Below are 26,162 nucleotides of genomic sequence, written 5' to 3' on the forward strand. Positions count from 1 at the left end.
GCAGAAAAGACCAGACCTGATGATGTCATGGAAATGCAACAATGCGCATTGAGAAAAAACAAGCATGCATGTAGAATGTAACCCTTTAGTGTAAGAAATAGAAACACAACAAATATTCAAAAGCTAGAGGAAATATTCCATAAGAAGATATTTAGTCAGAAAGAACTTGAAGGTAAAATATTACAATTTAGAGGACAGGGGAGATGGCTTGCTCTAGTGCTTTTCACTATTAAAGGAAAACTCCATCCTGAAACACATTAAACATGTCTAGAATTAAATTTTTATTTTTATTTTTTTTTGCAAAAGTTGCACATTGTCTGTCATGCTCACATCACAGAGGGCCATTATTGCAGTATCTAGCACAGACACTGTGGGGTTTAATAAGAAAAACTGATTCATAAGAGAAAAAGGTCAGGTTTTACTTTTAGCATTTTTGCAGTGATGTTCAAAATCATTTTATTGACAAATCCAGTGTAGAATTACTGGAAAAGGAGAGAGACTATATGATGCTGAGTTATGAACTATAAGTAGTTAATGATCTACGAGATGATGAGAGCGATGGCAGTTTTATCATGAAAGGTAATTTTTTGGGACGTCTGCCTTTACATGCACATGAATGTAATATGGAGTTGTCCCACACTTTACAGCTATAACAGCTTCAACTCTTCTGGGAAGGCTTTCCACAAGGTTTAGGAGTGTGTTTATGGGAATTTTTGACCATTTCTCTAGAAGTGCATTTTGAGGTCAGGCACTGATGCTGGACGAGAAGGTCTGACTCACAGTCTCCACTCTAATTCATCCCAAAGGTGTTCTATGGGGTTGAGGTCAGTCAAGTTCCTCCACACCAAACTCACTCATCCATGACTTTATGGACCTTGCTTTGTGCACTGGTGTGCAGTCATGTTGGAACAGGAAGGGGCCATCCACAAACTTTTCCCACAATGTTGGGAGCATGAAATTGTCCAAAATGTCTTGGTTTTTTAATATTAAGAGCATTAAGAGTTCCTTTCACTGGAACTAAGGTCCCGAGCCCAACCCCTGAATTCAATGATGTGGAGGGGTGTCCCAAAACTTTTGGCAATATAGTGTATGAGCTGAGAGAGGACTGAAGCACTGCTGCATCATTCTCTAAATATATTAATGAAGCAAGGGGTAAATCCCACTGACCCCACTATCAGTAGGTAAGCGAATGGTATCGCGGGTGATGTAAAAACTTGAAAACAGAACAATGAAAGAAGTATAAACTAATGACTAATGACTTTCTGGCATTAAATATTTCAAGTTAATTATAATAATTAATTAGAACATTATTCAGGGTGGATTTTTAATTTTATATCCTGTCATACACATCTTTTGTGCTCAATCTTATTGTTAGTAGAAACTACACAGATCAGGCATAACATTATGACCACCTGCCTAATATTGTGTTGTTCCCCCTTTTGCTGCCAAAAACAGCCCTGACCCGTCCTGTACTGCGTATTCTGACCCCTTTCTATCAGAACCAGCATTAACTTCTTCAGCAATTTGAGCAACAGTAGCTTGTCTGTTGGATCGGATCACACGGGCCAGCCTTCTCTCCCCACGTGCATCAATGAGGCTTGGCCGCCCATGACCCTGTCTCCGGTTCACCACTGTTCCTTCCTTGGACCACTTTTGATAGATACTGACCACTGCAGACCCCCAAGAGCTGCAGTTTTGGAGATGCTCTGATCCAGTGGTCTAGCCATCACAATTAGGCCCTTCGTCAAACTTGCTCAAATCCTTACACTTGTCCATTTTTCCTGCTTCTAACATCAAATTTGAGGACAAAATGTTGACTTGCTGCCTAATATATCCCACCCACTAACAGGTGCCATGATGAGGAGATCATCAGTCTTATTCACTTCACCTCTCACTGCTCACAATGTTATACCTGATCAGTGTATATGTACTATAATCACTGTGGTGTGATCGTACATGCTCGGGAACACTTTGCTCTCTCCACGCTGGACAGCTTGCTCTCATAAGACATTCTCAAGGCCGCAATGTCCTCCTGGAGCTTCGCTTTGGATTCCTGCTCTGCGTTGTAGTCTGCCTGCAGTCTGGCAAGCTTCTCCTCGTAATCCTGAATTCACACACACACACACACACACACACATCATGTATTCATTCGTGTTAGTTATGAACACTTCTTCATACTATAATGCATGAAGCTCTCAGCTCATAATGCATCCTACAGCTCACTATAACATGTAATACATTTTCATGGATAATTGTAGCATTGATGTGTAGAATGCCTGATTTATAACATGATATGAATGTGTTCATTGCTTATAAAGCTCAAGGTTATATAACCTTCATATTCATGATTTTTTTATTCCTTTGTTGATGTGTACTAGGTCATGTCATGGCAGAATCACATAGTAACTGGCGTGGAAACAAATTCAATTGAAACCCTTTCTTTCAGAAGTAAAAATCCCAGTTTCTCAATGATGCGCATTCATAATAAATAAATACATAAATAAATAAATTCCATTTTTAATTAAAAGAATATTACAGAAAAATATTACTATTCTTAATTAAAAAATAAAGAAATTTTTGTTCTTCAGAGTTAAATAAATATTTTAATTCTAGGAACATAAAAAGACTCCAAGTTTTCAGCTTTATTAAGTATAAAAACCTGAATAAAATGTGCATTTAAATAGACCAAGCCTTCTTTGACTGATGATATGACAATACCCACCTGTTTAATCTTCTCCTTCTCGCTGCTCTGTGGTCTGGACTGGATGCCTGTGCTCACCTGTAACCTCTGACCTGCTAGCAAAGCTGACACAGGGAATATTTAGCATGTAAATGTATAATCTTCTACCTTTATAAGACAAGAATATTTATTACTAAAGGAAACTCTAGATATGGATCCATAATCTGTTCTGAAGACTGATTGGCTGTCATTTGGAGCACTGCTTGACCCTGATTGGTGCGTCCCAAATCACATACTTATGCTCTTTACTATCTCATGCAGGTGTAGTATAAATAGTGTGAAATATTTGAGGTTAATGAAAAGATTACAGAAAAGATAAAGAACCACAGGAATCTTACAGTCGAGGCATCCAGTCCCGAGCTGCCCGGAGATGAGCGCCTTCAGCTGTTTGATCTCCTCCTGGTACTGGCGCAGTAGTGCATCCTTGGGGTCCTCGTTGATGCGTGGACGGTTCTGGATGCTCTTGGCACGGTTGGCGTAGCGCAACGTGCTCAGGCTCTCCTCATAGTTGTTGTCGGCGGGGGAGAGGCAGGCCACCATGAGGGTGCGTGTGTTGCCACCTAAAGAGTCCTGAAGGAGGCGAGTAAGCTTGGAGTCGCGGTACGGGATGTGCTTGGAGCGTCCGTCCACCAGCGCCGAGATGACGTTGCCCAGTGCTGACAGGGACAGGTTGATTTTGGTGGCTTCTTGAAGACGGTCTCCAGTGGCACCGGTCTTGGACTGGCGTTCGCTGCCAGCCAGGTCCACCAGGTTGAGCTTTCCGGCACGTAAATGGTCTTCACCAGCAGCATCTCAGATTAAATGAGGAAGATTTAAGATCATTTTGATAGCTTAATGATAGGATTTTGCAAAGATATTGCAGAGTTTATACTGGGAATACTGGGTGAGACATGGGATTACACCTAAGATGTGACACCAATCAACCATAGGGAAGCATGCATACACACCTAGGGACAATTTAAAGTCACTATTGCAACCTACTGCCATGTTTCTAAAAGGTGGGAGGAAACTGGAAAACCCAGAGGAAACCCACACTGACACAAGGAGAACATAGGAAACTTCGTATTGATAAGATGATTACTTCGTCCCTGGATCATTTGCTACATGCTACACCACCATGCCACTTAATACTATCATATTTAAAAGTCCAGATGCGTAGTAAAAGAAATTTAATTCAACTTAAACGCTTAAACACAATCAGAAGAAACATTTGTCGTACATCTGAAGGACATTTAGGTGAAGGAACCTTCAAAGTGAAAGAATGGAGGAGTTTCCTGTTTGTTACATGTCTGTGTGTGTGTGTGTGTCTGTGTATGAGCCCAAACCTGTGTTGCAGATCTCCAGGTGGATAGTGAATATGGAATGTGAGCGGGAGGAGTCTTTGTTCATGAGTGTGTATCCCACTGAGCGATTCTTCCAGCCCAGCTCCATGATCCGCTCACATTCTGCCACACTGTGCACCGTGTGCAAGGAGAGGTCTCGCACGTACACTCCATGCTCAGGATGTTCTTTCAGCTGCTCAACACACACACACACACACACACCTTATCCATCTCACCCTGCAGAGGTAAATTTATCTATTTACTGTAACTAAAAGAGCAACAGACCTCCAGCTTCTGTTTGGTGTCTTTTCCCAGCAGGTCCCTGATCTCCTCTTTGTAGATCTCAAGGTATGAAGCTCGTACAAGGAACTTTGTGTCTTCTGCACACTTTAAAACACATTACAGTATTTAAACATCCGCACCATTATTACTAGCACCCCTAAGTAACTGCACTTATTTCATTTCTTCTCAAAGGGCACCAAGAATTATAAAGTCTACTGTACTTCCAGTGGGAGATCAGATAACCGTAAACACAGAAGCTTAAATAGGATTTATCTAATCTGTACGTAATCATCTCCATAATTATTGCCACCCAGCATTTTTAAGAAATGGGCACACTTAAACCGATCAGCCATAAGATTATGACCACCTGCCTAATATTGTGTTGGTCCCCCTTTTGCTGCCCTGACCAGTCCTGCACTGTGTATTCTGACACCTTTCTATCAGAACCAGAATTAACATCTTCAGCAATTTGAGCAATAGTAGCTCGTCTGTTGAATCGGATCACACGGGCCAGCCTTTTCTTCCCATGTGAATCAGTGAGCCTTGGCCGCCCATGACCCTATCCCCGGTTCACCACTGTTCCTTCCTCGGACCACTTTTGATATATACTGACCACTGCAGACCGGGAACACCCCACAAGAGCTGCAGTTTTGGAGATGCTCTGATCCAGTGGTCTAGCCATCACAATTTGGCCCTTCATCAAACTCGCTCAAATCCTTACGCTTGTCCATTTTTCCTGCTTCTAACATCAACTTTGAGGACAAAATGTTGACTTGCTGCCTAATATATCCCACCCACTAACAGGTGCCATGATGAGGAGATCATCAGTCTTATTCACTTCACCTGTCACTGCTCACAATGTTATGCCTGATGGGTGTATTCAACGAGTGATGTTCTTTAGGGGTGCCAATTATTTTGCCACACACATTCTTGGGAGAAAAAAAATTATGATTTAACTAAAATCTTCTACAACTGGTGGAATATTCAAATCAGTGCATGTGAATTTTATTTTATATATACTGTAGTTTTTGCCCATTCTCTTTAAGGGTGCCAATATTACTGCATATGATCGTGAGGAAAAAGCTCTTTTAACCTGGATGGTTTCGAAGATGTGCTCGAAGGCTCTTGGTATCACCCCTCTCTGAGCTGGGGGGTCTGGTACACCCTGCATGGAGAACGATTTTCCACTTCCTGTTTGTCCGTAAGCGAAAATAGTTCCGTTGTATCCCTCAGTGACACCCTGTCATGAAAGCAGATTAAAAAGAAAGATTAAAATGTCACTAAACTTGCTTTCCCTCAGTACCTGTTTATTTTCAGGGGTCAGCCTTTGGGTCATTGTGTCATTTGATCTTGGCTATGGCAGACAGAGGCTTTTGTCCTTTTACTATCTGTGTCACTGTATTCTGTTTCAGGCATGGAATACATTTACAGCTTTTTGTTAAGCCTTTCATGTCCAGTGCCCAAACTCATAAAGCATTCATTTAGTGCTGTTTAAAAAATATCTTAGATGTAAATCACCACATAATCACTGCAGTGTTACAACCTTACTCCATTAAGTCTTTCTCCTTCTAATCCAACATGGCCGACTGTGACATGTGCAGTACATCATGACCATTTGTGTCTAAACTTTCTCATCACATAAGTCAAATCATCCATGCATCCATTGTCTATAACCGCTTTATTCCTAATTAGGGTCACGGGGATCTGCTGGAGCCTATCCCAGCACACATTGGGGGAAAGGCAGGGGTACACCCTGGACAGGTCACCAGTCCATCACAGGGCCACACATATAGACAGACAACCACACACACTCACTCCTCTGGGCAATTTAGAATTACCAATCAACCCAATGTACATGTTTTTGGACTGTGGGAGGAAACCGGAGTACCCGGAGAACTTGCAAACTCCACACAGAAAGGCCCCTACCTGTTTGAACCCGGGATTCGAACCCAGGACCTTCTTGCTAACCACTAAGCCACTGTGCTGCCTAAGTCAAATCAATTAAAATAAAAAACAGACAGACTGTAACAAATATTACTAGCTTTATCCCTTTTACTGTAAATGAACACAGTGGAAAATGGAGTGGAATTGACCTCCACCAGAGGATAAGCAATCTCGTTGTACATCTGCTCAGTGGTCTGATCGATGAAGTACGTCCCGTCGAATGTAAACTGCTTGGGCGGCTCTTCGGAGGCTCCGGGCTTCTCGATGAAACATTGACAATGACTGCAATCAACAGATACCACCATCTTACAGTTGAGAGCCTTCTCTCGGTTGTTCAGAGGCCGGCATCGTACCACCACCTTCACCGACTCGGACGCCATCCTTGACAGATCTGCTAACTCTACCTTGGCTTTTTCTGTAACAAACATTAAATAGATGCATTTTAATCCACAGACTGCTTCGTGTCTATAAAGTACCAAAACAAAGATTAAACTTCGATCTGCTTTAATAACACTCATACAGATCATCTAAGTTTACTGTAAACCTAAAAGCAGCATCAAATACAGTTCTGACTGTTTATGACTACTAAGTCTGCTGTAAACAGATTAATATATAAACCATTTCTTAATCCAGAGATTTAAACAGGAGATTAAGAGATTAGAAAAACAATGATAAAGTAAACAACTGTTTCACCAACAAAGATTAGTCTTAAATCTGAATCAAAAAACAATTCTAACAGTTTATAGATAAAACAACTTCCCACAGAAGCAGACATCAATCTTCTTGTAGTTTTACAGTGAAGCTGGATTAACTTTAATCCCCATGTTACTGTAAACATGTATTACATTTCAGTACGGGATTTACTTTTATATCAACTGGTTTCAGTTTCCAAAATAGCAGCATATATGCATAAATCATGTTTTTTCATGCTCTAATTCATCCCAATTTTGTGCACTGTGCTTTGTGCACTGGTGTGCAGTCATGTTGGAACAGGAAGGGGTCGTCCCCAAACTGTTCCCACAAAGTTGGAAGCATGAAATTGTCCAAAATGTCTTGGTATGAAGCTGAAGCATTAAGAGTTCCTTTCACTGAAACTAAGGGGCTGAGCCCAACCCCTGAATTCAATGATTTGGAGGGGTGTCCCAAAACCTTTGGCAATATAGTGCACATCAAAACCTGAAACTCATTCACAGGATCTTCGAAGGAACTTCAGGAGCCTAAATGAAACCATATCCATAAATGTTACCTCCAAAATGAAATGTACACATATGAATCTCATGCAATAACAATCCACTTTATTATAATATTTTTATTTTTCAGTAATACCCAAATACAACTTTTGGTACTTCCTAGATATTTATTAATATTTATTATATACTTATATGAATAACATTTTTTTAAATAAATTTTTATTTACTTTTTAGCAAATGAAATAGAGTACGAATTATTTGTATTAAATTTTTAATGAAATTTTACTTTATTTTTTCAGTAACAGGTTTCAGATACTTTTATGATTAGGGTTCAATTAAAAAATATATTTTATTTTATTTAATTAACAGGATTTTAGACATGGAAATAATATTAGCAATATTTCCTGGGACCAAATAATCACCCCAATTTTTTTTTATTTATTTGTGATAGAGAAATGTATTAAGAAAATTAAGACTTAAGCACGAGACAGTATATTACTTTATTAGCATTATTTGTCAGTTAGCTAAAGGAGCTAGCCGTCTAAAGAAAAGCAAACTCGCTGTTCTTCCTGCTCTAACGTTGTTTAAAATAAGATTTAAGAACAGATAAAAATGCAAATATTTGCTTACACTAATCGTCAGCATTCCCGGATCCATAAAAGCATTCCTGTGTTAAAAAATCGAGGATAAACAAACACCGTTATTATATCAGGAGCTGTGTGTGTGTGTATATGTGTCCTGCCACGGCGTGCTCCGTTGCCTAGCAACCTGCAACTCGGCTCGCGCAGGTTTCCCAGTTTTTTCGCAGTAGGCACGAAGTGACGTCATCGGCGCCGCCATGTTGGAGGAGCGTCTGGACATTTTGTTGTCCGTGTAATGTGTTCGATGACCAAAGTAAAAATTAATGAATGAAGTGAAAAACAAAGTCTAAAATTAATAGTTACACATCACAGTGAAAAAGGTTTCAATAACAAGCCCACTGACTCAAAAGTCATTACTTTTTCCAAGAACCCTGTAGACATCGAATTTAGGGAACAGCAAAGAGCTCAGGAAAGAGAGAATAAGGCATTATTTATCACAAGTTAAAACATGGGCAATACAAAAATGCTACAAAAACAAACAAAACTTCTGTTTACGTTTGTGTGAAGCAGGGTTAGCTACAGGCTAAGTTTTCCCAATTTCAATTAAATTCAATTTATTCGTATAGCGCCTTTTATGGATGGACATTGTCTCCAGGCAGCTTTACAAAAGTAGAGAAAAAGAGAAAGGAGGGAAAAAAATATTAAATGAAATTTTTTTATCCCTAATGAGCAAGCCTGCACCAACGGTGGCAAGGGAAAACTCCATCCATCCATTTTCTATACCTGATTTATTACTAAATAGGGTCACGGGGATCTGCTGGAGCCACACACTGGGTGAAAGGCAGGGGTACACCCTGGACAGGTCACCAGTCCATCACAGGACATATAGACAGTCAACCACACCCACACACACACTCCTATGGGCAATTTAGAAGACCAATCAACCTAATGTACATGTTTCTGGACTGTGGGAGGAAACCGAGAACATGCAAACTCCACACAGAAAGTCCCCCGGGATTTGAACCCAAGACCTTCTTACTGTGAGGCAACAGTGCTAACCAATAAGCCACCATGCTACCCTAAGGGAAAACTCCATGTGATATGAGGAAGGAACCTTGAGAGGAACCAGACTCAGAAGGAAACCTCATAGTCATTAGGGTGAAATAACTATTTCCAGTGCAAGCTAATAATGTAATGCCATATTCACCTCTGTAATTTATGATAGCTCGAAAGAGGTTATCTGTGTGCTTAACAAATAACAAAATGTCCGCTTATACCACACCAGCTTATATATTTTTACATAACGACACGTAAAATGTGTTATGAATACTGAGGGTGTTCAGATGAATACTGAGTTTATTAATAAATGTGATGCTATGCTGTCAACCGTTTAGTTGCATTAAAAGCAAGCTCTTATCATTGTGCATGCTATAGTAGCTATAAACACTAGTTTCTTCACCAAAACCATCTCTACAAAGACCTGACCTTGGATCCTCCCAGAAATCTTGACCACATCAACACTACATCTGTCTACATCGTGTCTAGTTCAATAGGTTTTCTCTTTTTCCATGAAAGGAAGCTCACAAGGACCTCACAGATCAGTGAGGGAAATAAAATAAAAATAAATAAATAATGAAAGCAAACAAGGAATCGCTGTTTGTATTTGCATTTATATATATATAATTCCAAGAGATACAAGATCCTCTTAGGAAAGTGCTTCAGTAGAACAGCTGATAAAAAACTTACTCAAAAATGTCAGGTCGTGTTCAAGAAAATCGCTCTTAGGTCCATCTACGACTAGAGCCGTTGGAAAAGGTTCCACAGATACCATTGGGTAAAACAGATTGCACATCATTTCTTCCACATCATTCATAAGATACGTAGCTGATATTTCAACTCTTTAAACTAACCCACAAACTCCTGTAAGAGTGACTCAAGTTTACAGCTCTGGCTAGTTAGCAATACTGCATAATAAATGTATAAAAATGGTTATAGAAATCATTTAGACGTACAAAACAAAAAAAGTACAGGGTTGTTAGTCAGTATTGTCCAAAATTAAAAAAAAAATAAAAAAAAAATAAAATAAAATAAAAGCCCCTATACCCGAGAACAACAGCAGCAAAAAAAAACAATCACCTTGTGCTTTGTGCATGAAGTGCAGAACATTAGGAGTTAAGTGGCAATAAGGGTTAAAAGTGTCTAGAAAAAGTGGAACAGGTCCCTGATTAAGAGTCTTAAGAGTCTAAAACTAGATAAATATATACACACAGATAAAACACTGATCTGGATTTAAACCCAGGAGTCATCGTCTGGGCTTTTGTTGTGCCGAGCGCTTCGTCTGGACTTTGCTCTCTTCCCATTCGTAACAGTGGTTAACTCGAGTGCAACTCAGCTGCACCTCCAGCTCTCCTCTGGTCTCGGTGTAGTGCTCGATCAGCGCTGTGAGACTCTCGAACCGTACACGACAGTTCTGTGTAAAAGAAGGAAGAGAAAGGTCTACAGTAATCTATACATCAAGCAGTTTCACTATAGGCAAGAGAAGGAGGAGGAGGACACTGGGTGACATTTTACTTCCTGTCCTCATGCTGACTCAATGTCTTTTTATCAGAACTAGTGCTGGGAATTCCACCTTTACACAACATCGACTTCCAGCCCAAACTAGCTGGTCTAAGCCCTAACCCTGTACATCGCTCACATTATTCGTTAGAAGATTCTTCATGCCCTTCTGATTCAACAGACTTCATATTCAATGCAAAGTATAAATGTCATTTATTGTTAAATATTCTCAATATCTGCATTCTCAAATACTGTGTAAGTTCCTTTCTTTAATTATTTATGAAACTCAAGCTCACCTCAAGGAACAGTCTTCCATTGCTGGAGGTCTTAATAGGCAAACTGACCAGACCTGAGGGGAAGCGAATGAGCAGACAATCGACGTTGGGATCTTTGGGGTGGGGACACAGCAAGTAGGAGCCGAGGACATCTTCAGCAAGCAGAGTTGAACTGCTGTGACTGAAACACCAACACACATTCACACAAAACTGATTTTTGCTGATCTTAAAATGTATACCCAACTTCCTGGCCAACAATCTAGAACCTTCCTGAAAACCCCAAGTCTGACTTCTCACCATCAGTATTGCTTTAGTTTTTCATATTTTAAATCACTTGATTTCAGTTTTAGTTTAGCTTTGCTGTTTTTTCCTAACTGTGAGGACCCTGGTGCAGTGGAAGTTCTGCAAATGATTATTTTTCAGAATTTTATTGATTTAAATAGCAGTAAGAATAAACACCACGTCACCTAGAGACGCCAGCCCAGCTCCACACGGCATGAGCCAGTGCTTCTTCGGTTTCGGCCAAGCTTGGAGCGCGCACCCTGCACTCCGGTACAGTGTCCTGTCCCTTGTCTGTCACACACACACACGTCAGATAATATGCACACCATGAGCATACACACAAATTACAGACACATCTCACCTAAAAACAGGACACACACCATATACATACCCCAGTCACAAATGCAGAGACAACACACTACACACAAACTAATCTCACACACTCACACACTATGGTTAGTTTATCTGATCAGGCCATATGATGGTCGTCAATTATGGATTATTTTAAGAAAAAAATTCATCTGAAACAGCCAGGCTGAGTGTGAAGTGAAAATAAAAAGTGTTCTATGAACAAACTGTCACCCCTGTGTGAGAAGATGACACACCCAGTGACACACCTCCTCCTGCCCCACCCAGTGACGTCTAGCACATATTAAAAGGTCTGCATTACCTAAGGAACTCTTTCACTTTTGACAGTGTTCTCTGAACACTCGTCCCACCTTGTGGAGCGTTCAAGCGTTCCTGCAGGTGCCGCTGCTTTACAGGAGTGTAGGTGAAGGAACGGTAAGCCCCCGAGCGCAGCGCTTTGTCCCTCATGGCCTGCTTACGTACAAGAGTAGGGGACGTGAGAAAGACATCTTCCGGACTGCTCACAGACTCCGTACTGGGTTTGGAGGAGACCTGATGGCATTATCATCATCAGTCAGGAATCGAGAACATCACGAATAAATTAAAGTGTGTGAATGCATTTTGTTGAATGTAATGAATTGTAAAGATTTTTAATAAAAAGTTTTCACCCCAGGCAGCAGACCCTGAGTCGGTGCCCTGCGAAAGGACACCAGGGCGTTGACGCTGAGCGGGAAGCCTTGGTTCAGAAGGGAAGGCTTACGAGTGGGCTTCTTCCCAGATGACTTATCTTCAGCTTCTTCTGGATGTTTCTCTAAATAACACAGCTGGAAGCAGCGGCACAGGAGCAGGTTCAGGAACTGGGCCTTAAACACACACACACACTTTATGAGCCTGTATGATACAGAAGGAGGAGATGTGGACATGGCGGACTGGTCATGTGTAGACGTACGGCTCGGGCGTGTCTGGCCTTGAAGAGATGGCAATAGAGCTGAGTGTCAGGGCTGCCGGGATTGTGGGCGACAAAAGCAAACTGAGCGTCCGAGGGCTGGGCGATGGACAGCGAGATTCGCCGCAGAGCATGGGCCATCAGAAGAGTCTGAGTGAACACGTGTTAAACACTTTCTAACAATCTGTTAAAAACAGATCAATTTCTACAAAAAACGAACCAAGATGAGACTAGATCTTACCGTCTCGTCCTCATTATAAACCTTCACACCTTTAATGGAGAACTTCAGAGAGACGTAGCGCCTGCGTTTGAAGCGCTATAGATAGGAATTCAACAATGTGAGTTTACAGTAAGTAGACAGTTTTTGATTTAAAAAAAAAAAAAGAAAAGAATTTTCTGCACCAGTTACCTTGAAGGTTTTCAGCTGCAAGTGCAGCTTTAGAACTTGTTCATCCAAACAGCAGTCAGCAACGGGAAATGAGCCGATGTACTGAACACGAATGAAAAATTAAAAGATTATGGACAAAATAATTTAGAAGAGACTATCAAAAAAGTTTGGCACATTTGAGAAAACATATGGTGTGTGAAAGACATCAATGTTATATCAATATCATAATATACACCAACCAGGCATAACATTATGACCACCTGCCTAATATTGAGTTGTTCCGCCTTTTGCTGCCAAAACAGCCCTGACCCGTCCTGCACTGTGTATTCTGACACCTTTATATCAGAATCAGCATTAACTTCTTCAGCAATTTGAGCAACAGTAGCTCGTCTGTTGGATCGGATCACACGGGCCAGCCTTCGCTCCCTATGTCCATCAATGAGCCTTGGCCGCCCATGACCCTGTCGCCAGTTCATCACTGTTCCTACCTTGGACCACTTTTGATAGATACTGACCACTGCAGACCAGGAACACCCCACAAGAGCTGCAGTTTTGGAGATGCTCTGATTCAGTGGTCTAGCCATCACAATTTGTTCCTTCGTCAAACTCGCTCAAAACTTTACACTTGTCCATTTTTTCTGCTTCTAACATGTTACTGTAAAACCATCCACTTTACGGTAGCTGCAGTAACTCTGCTTTGTTTCAGTGGAACTCTGTTGTTGATCATCCCCCTGTGACTGTGATTTATATCACAGATAGACGTGATTTTGAAGTGAACTATGAAAAGAAATGTTGCTGCACCATGTCTGGTGGAAGAGAGTTGGAAACCAGAATGTAATCAACTGAGTATTTTCTAAAAGATGACACAACAAACAAACAGTTCTCAAAGCAAGCTATAAAGGGAGTAATAAAAATGAGAGAAGTGGTGTTTTCAGTGATGGTCACTCACCTCAGCTGACCTGGTCACAGTCCCGTTCGCTGCGTCCGCTGTCTCTCCCATGCTGGTTGACGTGCTCCGACTGTAACCCTGGTGACTAAGAGACTGATACTTTAAAGCCCGGAAATGTCTTTCATATTTCACAAACACAGACCCTGGGGACTGGGGATTTTTTTTAATGCAGGAAAATGCATTTCAGCTTCAACGTTTATTTATTTATTTATTTATTTATGACAGGTCATCTCATGAAAATCCTTTGAGCATGCCTATTCAAATGCCTGGACATGTGGCATTTATATTGGACAGGAAATGTACTCATACACATCCCACACATACACAGAGTTCACTCATCCATCCACACACACACACACACACACACACACACACACACAGTCTCTAATCAGTATATAAAACCCCTGTAAAAGCTCCACATGCTGACGTTCTCTAAATAAACACAAAGTCCAACAACTTTCTGTATCATTGTCGAGTTTAAAAACTTTTCCAGGTGACGTCAATAAACCCAGATTTAAATGTGGAGTTTAACAGGATATGGCAACCGAATTGCACAATCTACCTGAATTCACCGCCTTGTCGCCGTCGTACAAACCTTTACAGGAAATCCTTCCCAAAATAAACCTGCTTTAATAAATCAGCTCCTATTTAAATTAAAGAATTCCATTCTCAAAATATCCAAACCCTCAAATCACCACCTTGCCATTTTGTGTAAGATTTACTAAACACCTTGAACGCCACCTGGTGCATGACCAAACATGGTGCTAAACCTCCTTTTCTTTTCTACGTTTAAGTGTACATCAGTATAGTGCTTTAAATATTTCTTGCTGTTTTTAAGACAATAAAAAAAAAAAAGGTTAAAAACTTACAATCAATCCCAAAGCGCGGCCCAAACGCTCCCAGCTGAAATCCCCACCAAAGATCCCAAGCTCACTGACTCACCTTATCGCTTTGACCCCGCCCACCGCGTTCCTTTGGTCCCTAAGGACACGCCCACTTCGTTCCCCCTTCCCTGTTCCTTCGAACAAGTTATGTTACCTTCAAGTGCGTCCTGAATGATTGTAATAATCGGTTCACGACCATAAAGTTACACAAATGTCATACACAATGTTTTTAAAAACATACTTTTTTTTGTGGTGAACTTCACACTTTTTTATAGAAATGTGCCCAAGTTTACATGTTGTCACTTATTGAAGGAAAGCTTCACTATGAAGTAGTAATTAAAGTACTTTGTTATTGCTAGCACAGTTTTAATGCTATTTATCATGAGGAAAATAAACCCCTTAAATGACCTGAAACGAAAAATCAAATCAAATCAAATTAAAGTCAGCAAAATAACAGGAAAAAAAATAATGTTAAATAAAAGTCCTTAATGCTCTTATGTCAATTAGCACAGACTAGCATGATTTAGTTAATCATGCTAGTTTTGTTGTTTTTGCTAATTCTTTGGTGTGTTAAATGTAGAGCTAAATGTAGTCGTGTCAGCTAAGAAATGACATTGTTTCACTTTCAAGCAGTTAAAAGCATGACCAAAATAAATAAAAAATAAAACGTGTTGTAAGGGATAAATGGAACCACAATTAGCATGTCACTGATGCTGTGTGGACAGCCTGTGACCAGGAGACAGCCGTGGTCAGAGCCACTTGGGGACACGGTCACAGATCTGCTGTTACATGCGTCAGCTTGTGACAGCAAGGAATTAGTGCCTATAATGATCTCAGAAACTACACTGACCTAATTGTTCCTCATGGGCCATTGGTTGCTGGACATTATTTACTGTCCAGTGTCACCCAAATGAGGATAAGGTTGCCTTCTGAGCCTGGTTCCTCTCAAGGTTTCTTCCTCATCATCTCAGGGAGTTTTTCCTTCGCCACAGGCTTGCTCGTCAGGGATAAAATAGTTTAATAATTTAATTGAATAATTAATTCAATTAATTAAGTTTTTTCCTCCTTTCTCTGTTTTTTCTACTCCTGTAAAGCTGCTTTGAGACAACGTCCACTGTAAAAGGCGCTATACAAATAAATTGAATGTCAGGAAATTACATTTCAGAAACTATCATTCCGCTCCAGCTAGCTTTTCATATATCTGAAGCAAATATTTATAAAAGAATTGTTGATCTACTTGCTCTAACGTTTACATATATTACAGATCTATTAACCCTTTATCGTTGTCATTAATTATTTTCATTTTAATGATGCCAACATGCCATGATTTTAATCCAGTTTTATCGCCACTGTAAATCTGATACGAGCATGCAGACCACTGTGACTGGCTAAGCCAGGGGTCGTGACCCAAAGGTGAGCGTCACTTGATTAAGGTAGAAATAAGGTGAGAGTAATGTTTCATTTTTTCATTCATGAATCCCATTATAACTATCCATCCGTCCATTGTCTATACCCACTTTATTCCTAATTAGGGTCACGGGGATCTGCTGGAGCCTATCCCAGCACACATTGGGCAAAAGGCAGGGGTACAACCTGGACAGGTCACCAGTCCATCACAGGGCCACACATATAGATAGACAACCACACACACACTCACACTCACTCCTATGGACAATTTAGAATTACCAAATCAACCTAATGTACATGTTTTTGGACTGTGGGAGGAAACCAGAGTACCAGGAGTAAACCCAGGGGGAACATGCAAACTACACACAGAAAGGCCCCTGCCTGTTCGAACCCAGGAACTGTGAAGCAACAGTGCTAACCACTAAGCCACCGTGCTGCCCCAAGGTAGAATATAATCCGCTGATCGATCGGGTTTGATTACATTATTCACGTGTACATCGAAAAATACCAACAAAAAAAAAAAACACACCAAACCAGAACTAGATTTCCGAGGCTGTGTATCTCATCTATGGGGTTTGCATGAGATGCACACAAGTCATTTGGAGTACAAATATAGTCACTTTATTAAGGACTACAATAAAAGCATAATCAGTTACATGCATGCAGGCCATAATTAATGATCAATTTAAATCAAGTTACTCTAAATCTGAATACCACTGGGATAATTTACTGGGTGTGTTATATAGTGTCTGACTTAATTTAACTCATGGAAGCTGTTTTTTTTCCTTAATTGACAGAGAAAAATTATATAAATATTCACTTTATATTACAGTTTAAAAAAAAAAAAAAATCCTGTGATGGCCCCAATTGAGTGTCAAACTGAAAACGAGGCACCAGTCATGTGTAACTTCATCTCTTTAATTTAAACAAAAGGACCAAACCAGGTTTGCTATTTTCCCTACATTACTGTAAATCCACAAAAACGACAAAAGGAGCCTTCTTTTTAAAACGGGGACGAAGAACGTGAATACTTCGGTGGAGAATTCTCAAACACTGTCGAAACGGCAAAAACGTGAACGAAAGGGTTACGGTGAAGGCGAAAGTAATCTCCCTACGCCAAGACAAATGAGTCGAAAGCCATCTTTATATGTGCACAGTCAAGACAACATGGTGACACCTACATCAGATCTCACAGCAGTGTGAACATACTCTGAACTCTTGTCATTAAAAAATAAAAAATAAAAATAGAAATAAAATAACAATAAAAGAGAAACAAAACTGAAATGGTTCTATGTAGCACTACGGTACACAGATTGCAGGGAAAAAAAATTCTAACAGGAGGCTTGGAGAACAGTGAAAGCTACTAAAATGATCTTTTCTTTTTTTTTAAAAAACAAAACAAAAAACGAAAGAATTAGCAAAGCACTGCAGTGACCGGAGCTACAGTTGACCGCGGGATCGCTAGGAGATCATTTCCTGGCCCTGAGAGACTTTCGAGCGGCAGATTTCGACTCGGATGAAGTTTCCTGCTTCTTGGCCGGCGTCTTCTTGGGCGTCGGTCGCTTGGACACTCGGCTCGTCATCTTCTTGGCGATGGGCGTCTTGGGCTTTCGGGCTGGGGCAGCTTTCTTGACCGGTGTGGCTTTAGGGGGTGGAGGTATCTTCTTGGAAACCGCCTTGTTATCGGAGGCTGAGGTTTTCTTAGCTGGAGCTGCCGGTCTTCTAGCGGGTGCAGGTTTTCTGCTGGTGGTCTTGGGCTTTTTTCTGGGCGGAGGCTGACGCTTTCTGGGCGCAGGCCTCTTCTGACTCCTGTGGAAAACGAGGATTTATTTTCCGAACTGATTCATAATCATCATACGCTTTCTTGCTTTTGCCGTAAATAAGACGCAGACATGATTTAAAGAAGAAGAAGGGCTTAACTTTACGTGTATGGACCTGCCGATATAATGTGACAAATTTGGTAGGTTTTCTTACCTCTTACGAGGAGGGGGCTCCTCGTCCTCGGACTCTTCCTCTTCAGACTCTTCCTCTTCCTCCTCCTCCTCCTCCTCATCATCAGACTCTTCATCTCTCCTCCTCTTTTGCTGTTTGAGCTTCTCCTTCTCCTTCTGTTTGATTTTTTCCATCATTTCTGGAAACAGCACGTCTGGACTGTGGAGGGAATAAACATATGTAAGGAATAAAAAACACACCATGTCGCGCCGTTAAGAGAAAAATGACCGACGTCTTGGTGCGATGTGGCCGAACGTAAAGTTCCCGCTACAACCACAAAGACCATGACAACAAATCGCAATACCACAGCAATTTGACAACATCATAGTAACTTCTCCCACTGAGGTTGTGTTGCACAAACCAGTTCGCAGAAAGTTTCAGAAACTCTGATTCACTTCACACTTGGGTACGATTCATAAAAGTCTGATGCAGCTCATTTGCATTTGGCGACGCCCACAAAACTCCATAAAAGTGCACTTACAGCCAAGAACACGAAACGAGCAATCAGGGTAAAGTCTAAAAACCGGTAGGGGAAGTTATTTGGACTCACTTCTGTGCCAATAAAAATATTAAATCATACATAAAATCAATTACTATAAGCTAGCAGTAAATCCTGGCTCACCCGAGGTGTTTGTTTGCGGCTTACGGCTACGTGCAGACGGACCGGCTCGTCCTGTTTATGCTACAACTTTTCTCCTTAGACTGTTTAGTTTTATCGGCTCACATTCTTTATCTTTTTATAATCTTTCAATAATTCCAGTTACACGAGATGACTGGTTATCCCAAATCATTCTGGATGTTCTGGTGCTCCTAATCCCGGACCTGGACTAGTAAAACAATTCAAACTTCATAGAATATTCCAGATATGAAAAGAAAAGCGAAGTAATCCATGTGAATTATACGATTTGAAGTCAATAGTTCAGTCTTCTTATGTGACTTCCAGTCCTCAAGTCTTCCGGCTTGGTAAATGATACAAGCCACAATTATCCACTCAGGATCATTTTTAATCCATACGCTGTACATTTTATATTTTTCCGCCCCAAACATGGGGCCGGAGCTCTTTATTTATGGTAAATGTAAATTAATATCCTAAGATAAGATCTTGTATATTTACAGATGCTGGTAAAATTCACTTCCCACTCAAAATACTACTATTTTAGTGCATGTATTTAACCCTCGTGCAAAAATAAGGCACATGAAAGTGAAATGTACCTCGGGTAGAACGGGTAGCTGAGCTGGTAAGATCCGCTGAGCCCGTGACCGGTGATCTGCTCCATCCAGCCCATCATCTTACACCTCTGCAGTGTTCTTTTCAGGTTTGCCACTACAGCGAGACAGTAAAACAAAACTCGGGTGTTACGCTACCAGAAATCCAAATGAGGTCAATCAACAGCGAGATATCCGAGCTGAGGTCTGTTACCGATGAAATAAGCCGTCTTGTCTTGGTGGTTCTCTACCAGGAACTTGCGCAGCACGCTTATGCTGCAGCACTTGGGCTCATTCATGGCGGTGATCGCGGCGACGATCGCGTCTTCCAGGAGCCCGCCGCCCAGGAGGACCTTATTCCCAGATTTCTTCAGCTAGCAAAACGAACAGAATAGGAGTCCGACTTTAGTAAAGTGTACACGATTAAAATGCATCTCTCATCAGGAGCTGTCGGAGATTTTGTGTCCTAATTCTTGTGTGGAAATTTATCCATCTTTATAAAATGCATAAAAAGGTTCCTGGTGTTTTTAGTTTTCGCAGAAAAATGTTCAGAAATGCCGTCTAAATATATCATGTCAGTCTGAAAATAACTAACATGATGCTCTTTGGTTATCAGAATATTCTGCCACACATCACACCACAGACTGCTCCTTTTGGATCATTTACATTTCCTTTACGAACCTGGAAGGTCCCTGAAGCACCTTTCCCGGTGATCTGCTCCAGGAATCCCCTTTCCACAGACCTCTGCAGGCAGTTCTTCAGAATGTCGGGCCTGAAAGACAAACATCTGGCACATCAGTATTCGTGTATGCACGATAACCAAGGTAGCACTGGTCAAAGTTGGTCTTCTGGGTTCCACTGTGTTTATGAATGTTTACCTGCTCTCTACATTGAGCTGGGGGAAGTGCTGCTCCAGGTATTTCTTGATGAGGATGTACGAAGCCTCCTTGGGTTCACAGAGGCGGGTCATGATCAGCGGCAGAGCTTCGCCCAGCGTGCCGCCCTTTGTTCCTGAGAAGCTCGAGGTCGAGGGCTTCTATCGAATAGTTGAAATGGATTAGAGTTACAGCGAGGAGAAAAAGGGAAACACTACAAAAACAAGACGCAGGGGATTGAAACCCGTGGAAACAGTGTACACCTTCCCTATGAGTAGTTTACGACAACTTGTCAATACAAATCACGACAAAATCCACAGAGACAGAGCAGAAAGCTTTAAACCCGTACCTTCTTTGAGTTGGACTCGCTGGGGAGCTTCCCGATGGTGAAACTTCCCGAGAAGCCTTTTCCTTTCAGCTGCAAGGACAAATGAGACACACAAGAGACAATATTTAGCATTTTCTATACCCTTCATCGGTACTTACTGCTTTTAAAAGGCCAAAAAAAACAATATTTATAACCTGAAAACCAACAAAATTTGTGTTGAACTGCTTCACTTAAAGCAGTCTGCAACGGCATGATGCTATACCCTGTGTAGTGAACATGTATTCTGGAAATAGTGCAATTTATTGCAAAGCTTCTCAAAAAGCTTGGAAGTTAAAGTTCAAGTATCTGACAGTCCTGGATACGGGACAGAACGCTGTCCCACCCGTGCGATTCTTTCGGCTCACCTGCTTGACCAGTCCTTTCTCCACCAGCTTCTTCATTGCCCTCTTGTACTGGCTTTTTGTCCTTTTGTCCATTTCCATGGAGGAATATTTCTTCGTGACGTATTTCATTATGGTGAAGATCGACGCGCCGGATCGCTCTTTACAGTTCTGAAAAGCAAATAACTAATGTTAAAACTTAAATAAGTCTCAAAACAACACACTACGTGCATCTCGGGATAAGGGAGGGTTGGGATTATCAGATCCTCGGCTCTCAGATATCCTTTGAAATGGCCAAATTGGCCAAGCACTGGAACAATGATACTCAATTTGACTGGGTTACTATTGAGAAAACCTTGTCATGGCCATATAGCCCTATCGAGTATTTGTCTCAATGTCTAGATACAACCACAAACCCTATCATGAAGCACTCAAGAGAGGTGTGGACGAAGATTCACAGGATGCATAAATGATCACAATGTAAACAAACATACTCTTCCCTATGGTATAATCCCGCTATTTGTATCGGGAAGTCACCCATATATTGGAAGAAATCGCATATGAATGGCTTGTCAGATTTGTTTGAGCAGGGTGTATTTATGTCTTATAATAATCTTGTACAGAAGTATAATTTAAATAAGTCTTAAAACACTTTTTCCACACGAGTTACACACTGCACGTAAACAGTCCCTCCAGGATTTTGCAGAAACTTTTGGCAGAAATTTTGCAGGATATTCGGAGGATCTCTCAATTTTGCGAACTTATGCAGATTTTTTTGGGAAATTTGGGCCGAGATGCTTCACGTGACACGCATTCAGCCAAAGTCCTCTTTCGTTCATGTGTGTGGAACATAAACATTAAAAGAAGAATCCTGTGGGGGGGGGGGGGGGGATTTTCTGCGAAATCCTGGAAGGACTGGGAAAAAAAAAGAGGAAATCCATACAGCTAGCATTTTTCCTCATACTTCATTCACTAACTTTAGGGTCTACTATGTGATTGTTGGAAAAAGACCTGAATAGCATCAAGGAGGATTTCTTCCACTTTGGGCTGCGACACGGAGACGCTTTTTGGCGCACAGGCGAGTTTGCTGGCGGACATGGTGGCCCAAGCAGGGATTTTCCTCTTCACCTTTTTACTCTTCTCTTCACCTCCTTCCTTCTCCCTGTGACGAGATTTAAACCATGACGTTATCATCACACTACTCCAGTCAGTTTAATATCCACTCTGGTTAATATCACACTGCGATTATTTCTACATGTTATTTCTAACATTTTAATCAGAAAGTCCTGCGATGTTAAGCACTCGTGTCTGGACTTCGTGACTCACTCTGGTTTTTTTGCAGCATCCTTCTTTTTCTTCTTCTTCCCTTGCTCCTCTGTGCCTCCGCTCTTCTCCGACTTCTCCCCCTCCGCAGCTTCTCCGGCTTCTCCCTTCTCTCCGTCCTCTGGAGCGTTTTCAGCAGACTTCTCCCCGGCGTCTCCGCTCTCCTCTCCCGCTGGGGTGGCAGCCGGTGCTCCTTTCTGCTCCTCCTCAGCAGACGTGGACTCGCCAGAGTTGGTTTTCACCTCTGGAAAAGTTGCATCATGGGATAATATTAATAACGCTCAGGGATTCTGTCTGCTGTCTGTGAATATCTCACTAAAAGATATGATCGGTCTAACTGTGTGTTCACGCTAGCGCGCAAGCATCGGAGCGACAGGTGACCTTTCAGTTCTATGTATGTGCGCGACTAGCGACGTATAACGAACATCTGACCTGTGATTACATGCAGATCAAGTATGATATCAGAAATCAAAACTACCTGAGTCAACTGTGATTTCATTTGATGTTTAATTGTGTACAGAGACATTAGAAAAAGAAATAAAGCTCAGCGGAAAGTTTTAGATAAGACTTTGAATAAGACTAAAAACACTAACACATTTGTCTCCCATTAGTAGGAAATGAACAAGGAATGTTGGACATGGAGCTGCCAGGCAGGAGGCAAAGAGGAGGTATATGGACGGAATAAATGAGGATATGAAGCTAGTGGGTGCAAGTGTTGAGGACGCAGAAGATAGGGATAGGTGGAGAGAGATGATTCGCTGTGGAGACCCCTGAAGGGAAAAGCCAAAAGAAGAAGAAGTAGGAAATAAACAAGGAGCTGATGAAACCTCACACCAAACGATTTGTCCGAATGATTCCTTTTTGATTCGTGGCATCACTTCTAATCCAACGCTGTGAATTTTGTAAATAAATTCGCAACTCTCTCTCTCGTACGCATGTAGAAAGTGTATATTCACCTGTCGCTCCTGAGTGTGAATGCAAGGATAGGGACCTAGAAAAGGTGCAGTTCATACCTGGCTCAGGTGCTGGGGGCGTGTCCTCCTTGGGAGGAGCCGCAGCTGAACGGCGAATGGGCATGATGATAAGCTGCAAAAGAAAATATCCATACAGATTAGTCATTTCGCAAAATGATCATGTACAGCACAAAATAGATATTCGGCTCATTTGCATATGCTGCATTTTCCAGGTGCTCGAAATGGTCCAATGAATGAGAATTCACCGCGAGGCTGCAAAATGCTCACCAAAACAAGACTGATTCATTCATTCATTCATAAATTACTGGGATTAGGATTGGGTTTTTTTTTTCTCCCTCAAGCATGAGATTTTATTCTTTCTCCTGCTGGGTGAACAATGAGACAAAAAAAGAAAGAAAGAAAGAAAGAAAGAAAGTGTAAAGGAGCTCGAGACAGTGCACGAGCTGGAGAGGAAGAGGAGCTCGTGCACAGCACAACAGCATTTCGTTACAATAGAGAAGAAGAGGTCATGATTCGGATCCCAGCTTAATTATCAGCCTAAAACAAGCAGACTCGATCATTTCCTAGTGCGAAAGCACCACGGAAAAAAAAAGAAAGAAACTTGCAGCTGCATGCATCGCGGAAACGCAGGACGCGTGCATGGGAACAGCTTTGGACAACCAAATCACAAAATGGCCATTTTGTCCATTTTACCCTACACAGTAATGGCGCTTGCATTGCACTGATGGTAAATATATGGAGTTAAAACAGCAGTGACGGAGTGTTAGGAAAGAAGCCGAAAACGCGCGTGCACGGCGGTCATTCCGTGGCCGATTCGAGGAGGCGATAATGCTTTTTTTTAGAAAGAAAGCGGTGTTTGATTTCGTACCTTATTTTATGCACTCGGTTTATCGGCTGGAAGTAAAATTCGCTTCTTCTTCTTCTTTGTTCGGGATTCTCTCTGTTTACACGCCCCTCCCCCTTTCTACGTCCACGTAGAGACGTAAGGGACGCCTGGGCGTGGCCTAGATCAAAAAATATCACTCGCGCCCAAAAGAAAAAAACAAAAACCAGGAGGCTCAACCAATCGAAACGCACTACGTCAAAGCGTTTAAAAACACATACTAACTAGTATGCAAGAATAGTACGAGTATTAAAGCGACCCGAATACTGCACCGTACTATCTAGTACGGTTAGGGTGCATTTTGTAAACGTTAGGCCTGCAACACGTTTTGCAATTAGTCTACAAAAAAGTCTACTGTGGATATGAATAATGTAATTTATTTGCTGTTTTATTTTTGCTTGAACACAATAATAATAATAATAATAAATAAATAAATAAATAATAAATAGTAAATATATAATTGCGTTGTATTCCGCAAAGCGTTTGCGCGAATCTGAGCCACGGATAATGGAAATAAAACGTATATCAAATAATACTGTTTAAAAATAAATAAATAATAAGAAGTAAGAAATAAACGAATAAAACAAGCAAACAAAACCACCCAAAGGAGTATTAGTGACAGTGCTGCAACGTACCACAAGGGGGCAGTGTTGCAGCGCTGTTTGCTCTCACGTACAACAGAAGCATCAGCAACAACAATTATACTAACAATTAAACCCATTAACCCCCAAATGACGTTAACATTCATTTGTATATAAGACAGATCACATATGTATTAGATTTTCGATAAACATACAGGTAATGCTATTTAAATCGATGAAGACAGATACACTGTGTTGTCTAAAGTTAGTAGATGCCTGACCATCACATCCATATCAACTTCCAGATGAATTCTCCCCTTAACTGGACTGAAGTAAACACACGTGAGATCAAGTGAATGTCATAAATGCAACATAGAATGTAAAAAAAATAATGAATGAATAAAAAAAATGATGTGTAAAGGTTTAGGTGATATAAATAAGTAAATGAATCGTGTGAAATACATATCAAAGTAACTAAATCATCTATAAAGAATCACATAAAAGTCCATGAATCATGTCTAAAGAATGACATGTTAAAAGAAACGAATCACGTCTAAAGAATCACATATAAAACTAAACGAATCACGTGTAAAGAATCATATTTAAAAAGAAGTTAATCACGTCTAAAGAATCACATATAAAACTAAACGAATCATGTGTAAAGAATCACATGTAAAAAGAAATAATCACGTCTTCATGTGTAAAGAATCATATTTAAAAAGAAAGGAATCACGTGTAAAAGTACATGAATCAATTGTTAAGAATCACGTGCAAAAAGAAACGCAATCACGTCTAAATAATAACATACAATTAAATGAATCATGTGTAAAGAATCACATATAAAAGTAAATGAATAATGTGTATAGAATCACATGTAAAAAGAAATGAATCACGTCTTCACGTGTAAAGAATCATATTTAAAAAGAAAGGAATCACGTCTAAAGAATCACATGTAAAAGTACATAAATCATGTGTAAAGAATCACATGGAAAAAGAAACGAATCACATCTAAATAATTACATATAAAAATAAATGTATCCCGTGTGAAGAATCACATGTAAAAAGAAATGAATCACGTCTAAAGAATCACATATGCAATTAAATGAATCATGTGTAAAGAATCACATATAAAAGTAAATGAATCATGTGTAAAGAATCACATGTAAAAAGAAACGAATCACGTATTCACATGTCAATAATCATATTAAAAAAAGAAATGAATCACGTCTAAATAATTACATATGAAAATAAATGAATCCCGTGTGAAGAATCACATGTAAAAAGAAATGAATCATGATTAAAGAATCAGGTGTTAAACGCATATAAATATAAAGGAAGTACATAGTGTGTAAAGCATCACAATTGAAAATAAATGAATCACTTGTGAAGAATCACAAGTAAATAAAAAGAATCAAGTCAAATGAATCAAAAATAAATGAATCTAAAGCATGATTGCAAAATAAATTAAGTGCAGTACAAATGCAGGTAGAATATTAGAACGATGTTTAAAGATCATGTGAATATGT

General features: G+C 40.5%; 3 protein-coding genes across 7 annotated transcripts in view; all 3 read right to left on the reverse strand.

Annotated features, from left to right (window-relative positions):
- kif17 (kinesin family member 17) overlaps positions 1 to 8,247 on the reverse strand; it is a 14,125-nt gene extending 5,878 nt beyond the window's left edge. For all 4 annotated transcript variants that reach the window (XM_058373194.1, XM_058373193.1, XM_058373192.1 and 1 more), the window contains exons 1-8: positions 8,109 to 8,247; positions 6,438 to 6,703; positions 5,438 to 5,584; positions 4,348 to 4,449; positions 4,066 to 4,255; positions 3,079 to 3,531; positions 2,723 to 2,805; positions 1,957 to 2,104 (exon numbers count right to left, since the gene is read on the reverse strand). In XM_058373194.1, coding sequence (XP_058229177.1) covers positions 1,957 to 2,104; positions 2,723 to 2,805; positions 3,079 to 3,531; positions 4,066 to 4,255; positions 4,348 to 4,449; positions 5,438 to 5,584; positions 6,438 to 6,668 — 1,354 coding nt within the window. In that variant the 5' untranslated portion in view covers positions 6,669 to 6,703; positions 8,109 to 8,247. The remainder of the gene's footprint in view (positions 1 to 1,956; positions 2,105 to 2,722; positions 2,806 to 3,078; positions 3,532 to 4,065; positions 4,256 to 4,347; positions 4,450 to 5,437; positions 5,585 to 6,437; positions 6,704 to 8,108) is intronic.
- On the reverse strand, positions 8,109 to 14,768 carry sh2d5 (SH2 domain containing 5). Its single transcript, XM_058373195.1, has 10 exons — positions 14,673 to 14,768; positions 13,804 to 13,888; positions 12,876 to 12,956; positions 12,708 to 12,782; positions 12,470 to 12,616; positions 12,189 to 12,383; positions 11,892 to 12,072; positions 11,358 to 11,463; positions 10,912 to 11,071; positions 8,109 to 10,529 (listed from the first exon to the last, which is right to left on the reverse strand). Exons 2-10 carry the CDS (start codon positions 13,852 to 13,854, stop codon positions 10,362 to 10,364), a joined length of 1,164 nt encoding a protein of 387 aa, XP_058229178.1. The 5' UTR covers positions 13,855 to 13,888; positions 14,673 to 14,768; the 3' UTR covers positions 8,109 to 10,361.
- A 1,924-nt stretch (positions 14,769 to 16,692) lies between these two features.
- hp1bp3 (heterochromatin protein 1, binding protein 3) lies at positions 16,693 to 24,185 on the reverse strand. 2 transcript variants are annotated; one of them, XM_058374068.1, is made up of 12 exons: positions 24,041 to 24,185; positions 23,212 to 23,284; positions 22,202 to 22,442; positions 21,887 to 22,037; positions 20,900 to 21,046; positions 20,517 to 20,585; positions 20,171 to 20,325; positions 19,974 to 20,064; positions 19,507 to 19,666; positions 19,299 to 19,410; positions 18,069 to 18,245; positions 16,693 to 17,903 (listed from the first exon to the last, which is right to left on the reverse strand). In XM_058374068.1, the coding sequence occupies exons 2-12, from the start codon at positions 23,273 to 23,275 to the stop codon at positions 17,564 to 17,566; spliced, it is 1,707 nt and encodes a 568-aa protein (XP_058230051.1). In that variant the 5' UTR covers positions 23,276 to 23,284; positions 24,041 to 24,185; the 3' UTR covers positions 16,693 to 17,563. The 2 variants fall into 2 exon arrangements, with proteins under 2 accessions (XP_058230051.1, XP_058230050.1); XM_058374067.1 differs by having other exon boundaries at positions 20,171 to 20,328.
- Between the last annotated feature and the right edge of the window lie 1,977 nt (positions 24,186 to 26,162).

This window comes from Hemibagrus wyckioides, linkage group LG21, assembly GCF_019097595.1.
Source record: "Hemibagrus wyckioides isolate EC202008001 linkage group LG21, SWU_Hwy_1.0, whole genome shotgun sequence".
Taxonomy (NCBI): Eukaryota; Metazoa; Chordata; class Actinopteri; order Siluriformes; family Bagridae; genus Hemibagrus; species Hemibagrus wyckioides.

Coding starts and splice junctions, on each gene's coding strand:
- sh2d5 (XM_058373195.1), bottom strand. CDS start 13,854: ATGGGAGAGACAGCGGACGCAGCGAACGGGACTGTGACCAGGTCAGCT. Junction 11,072..11,357: donor AGCTGGGCTGGCGTCTCTAG/GTGACGTGGTGT, acceptor TTGGTGTTTCAG/TCACAGCAGTTCAACTCTGC. Junction 10,530..10,911: donor ATGGAAGACTGTTCCTTGAG/GTGAGCTTGAGT, acceptor TCTTTTACACAG/AACTGTCGTGTACGGTTCGA.
- hp1bp3 (XM_058374067.1), bottom strand. CDS start 23,275: ATGCCCATTCGCCGTTCAGCTGCGGCTCCTCCCAAGGAGGACACGCCC. Junction 22,443..23,211: donor GCCCCCAGCACCTGAGCCAG/GTATGAACTGCA, acceptor CAACTTTTCCAG/AGGTGAAAACCAACTCTGGC. Junction 17,904..18,068: donor GAGCCCCCTCCTCGTAAGAG/GTAAGAAAACCT, acceptor CGTTTTCCACAG/GAGTCAGAAGAGGCCTGCGC.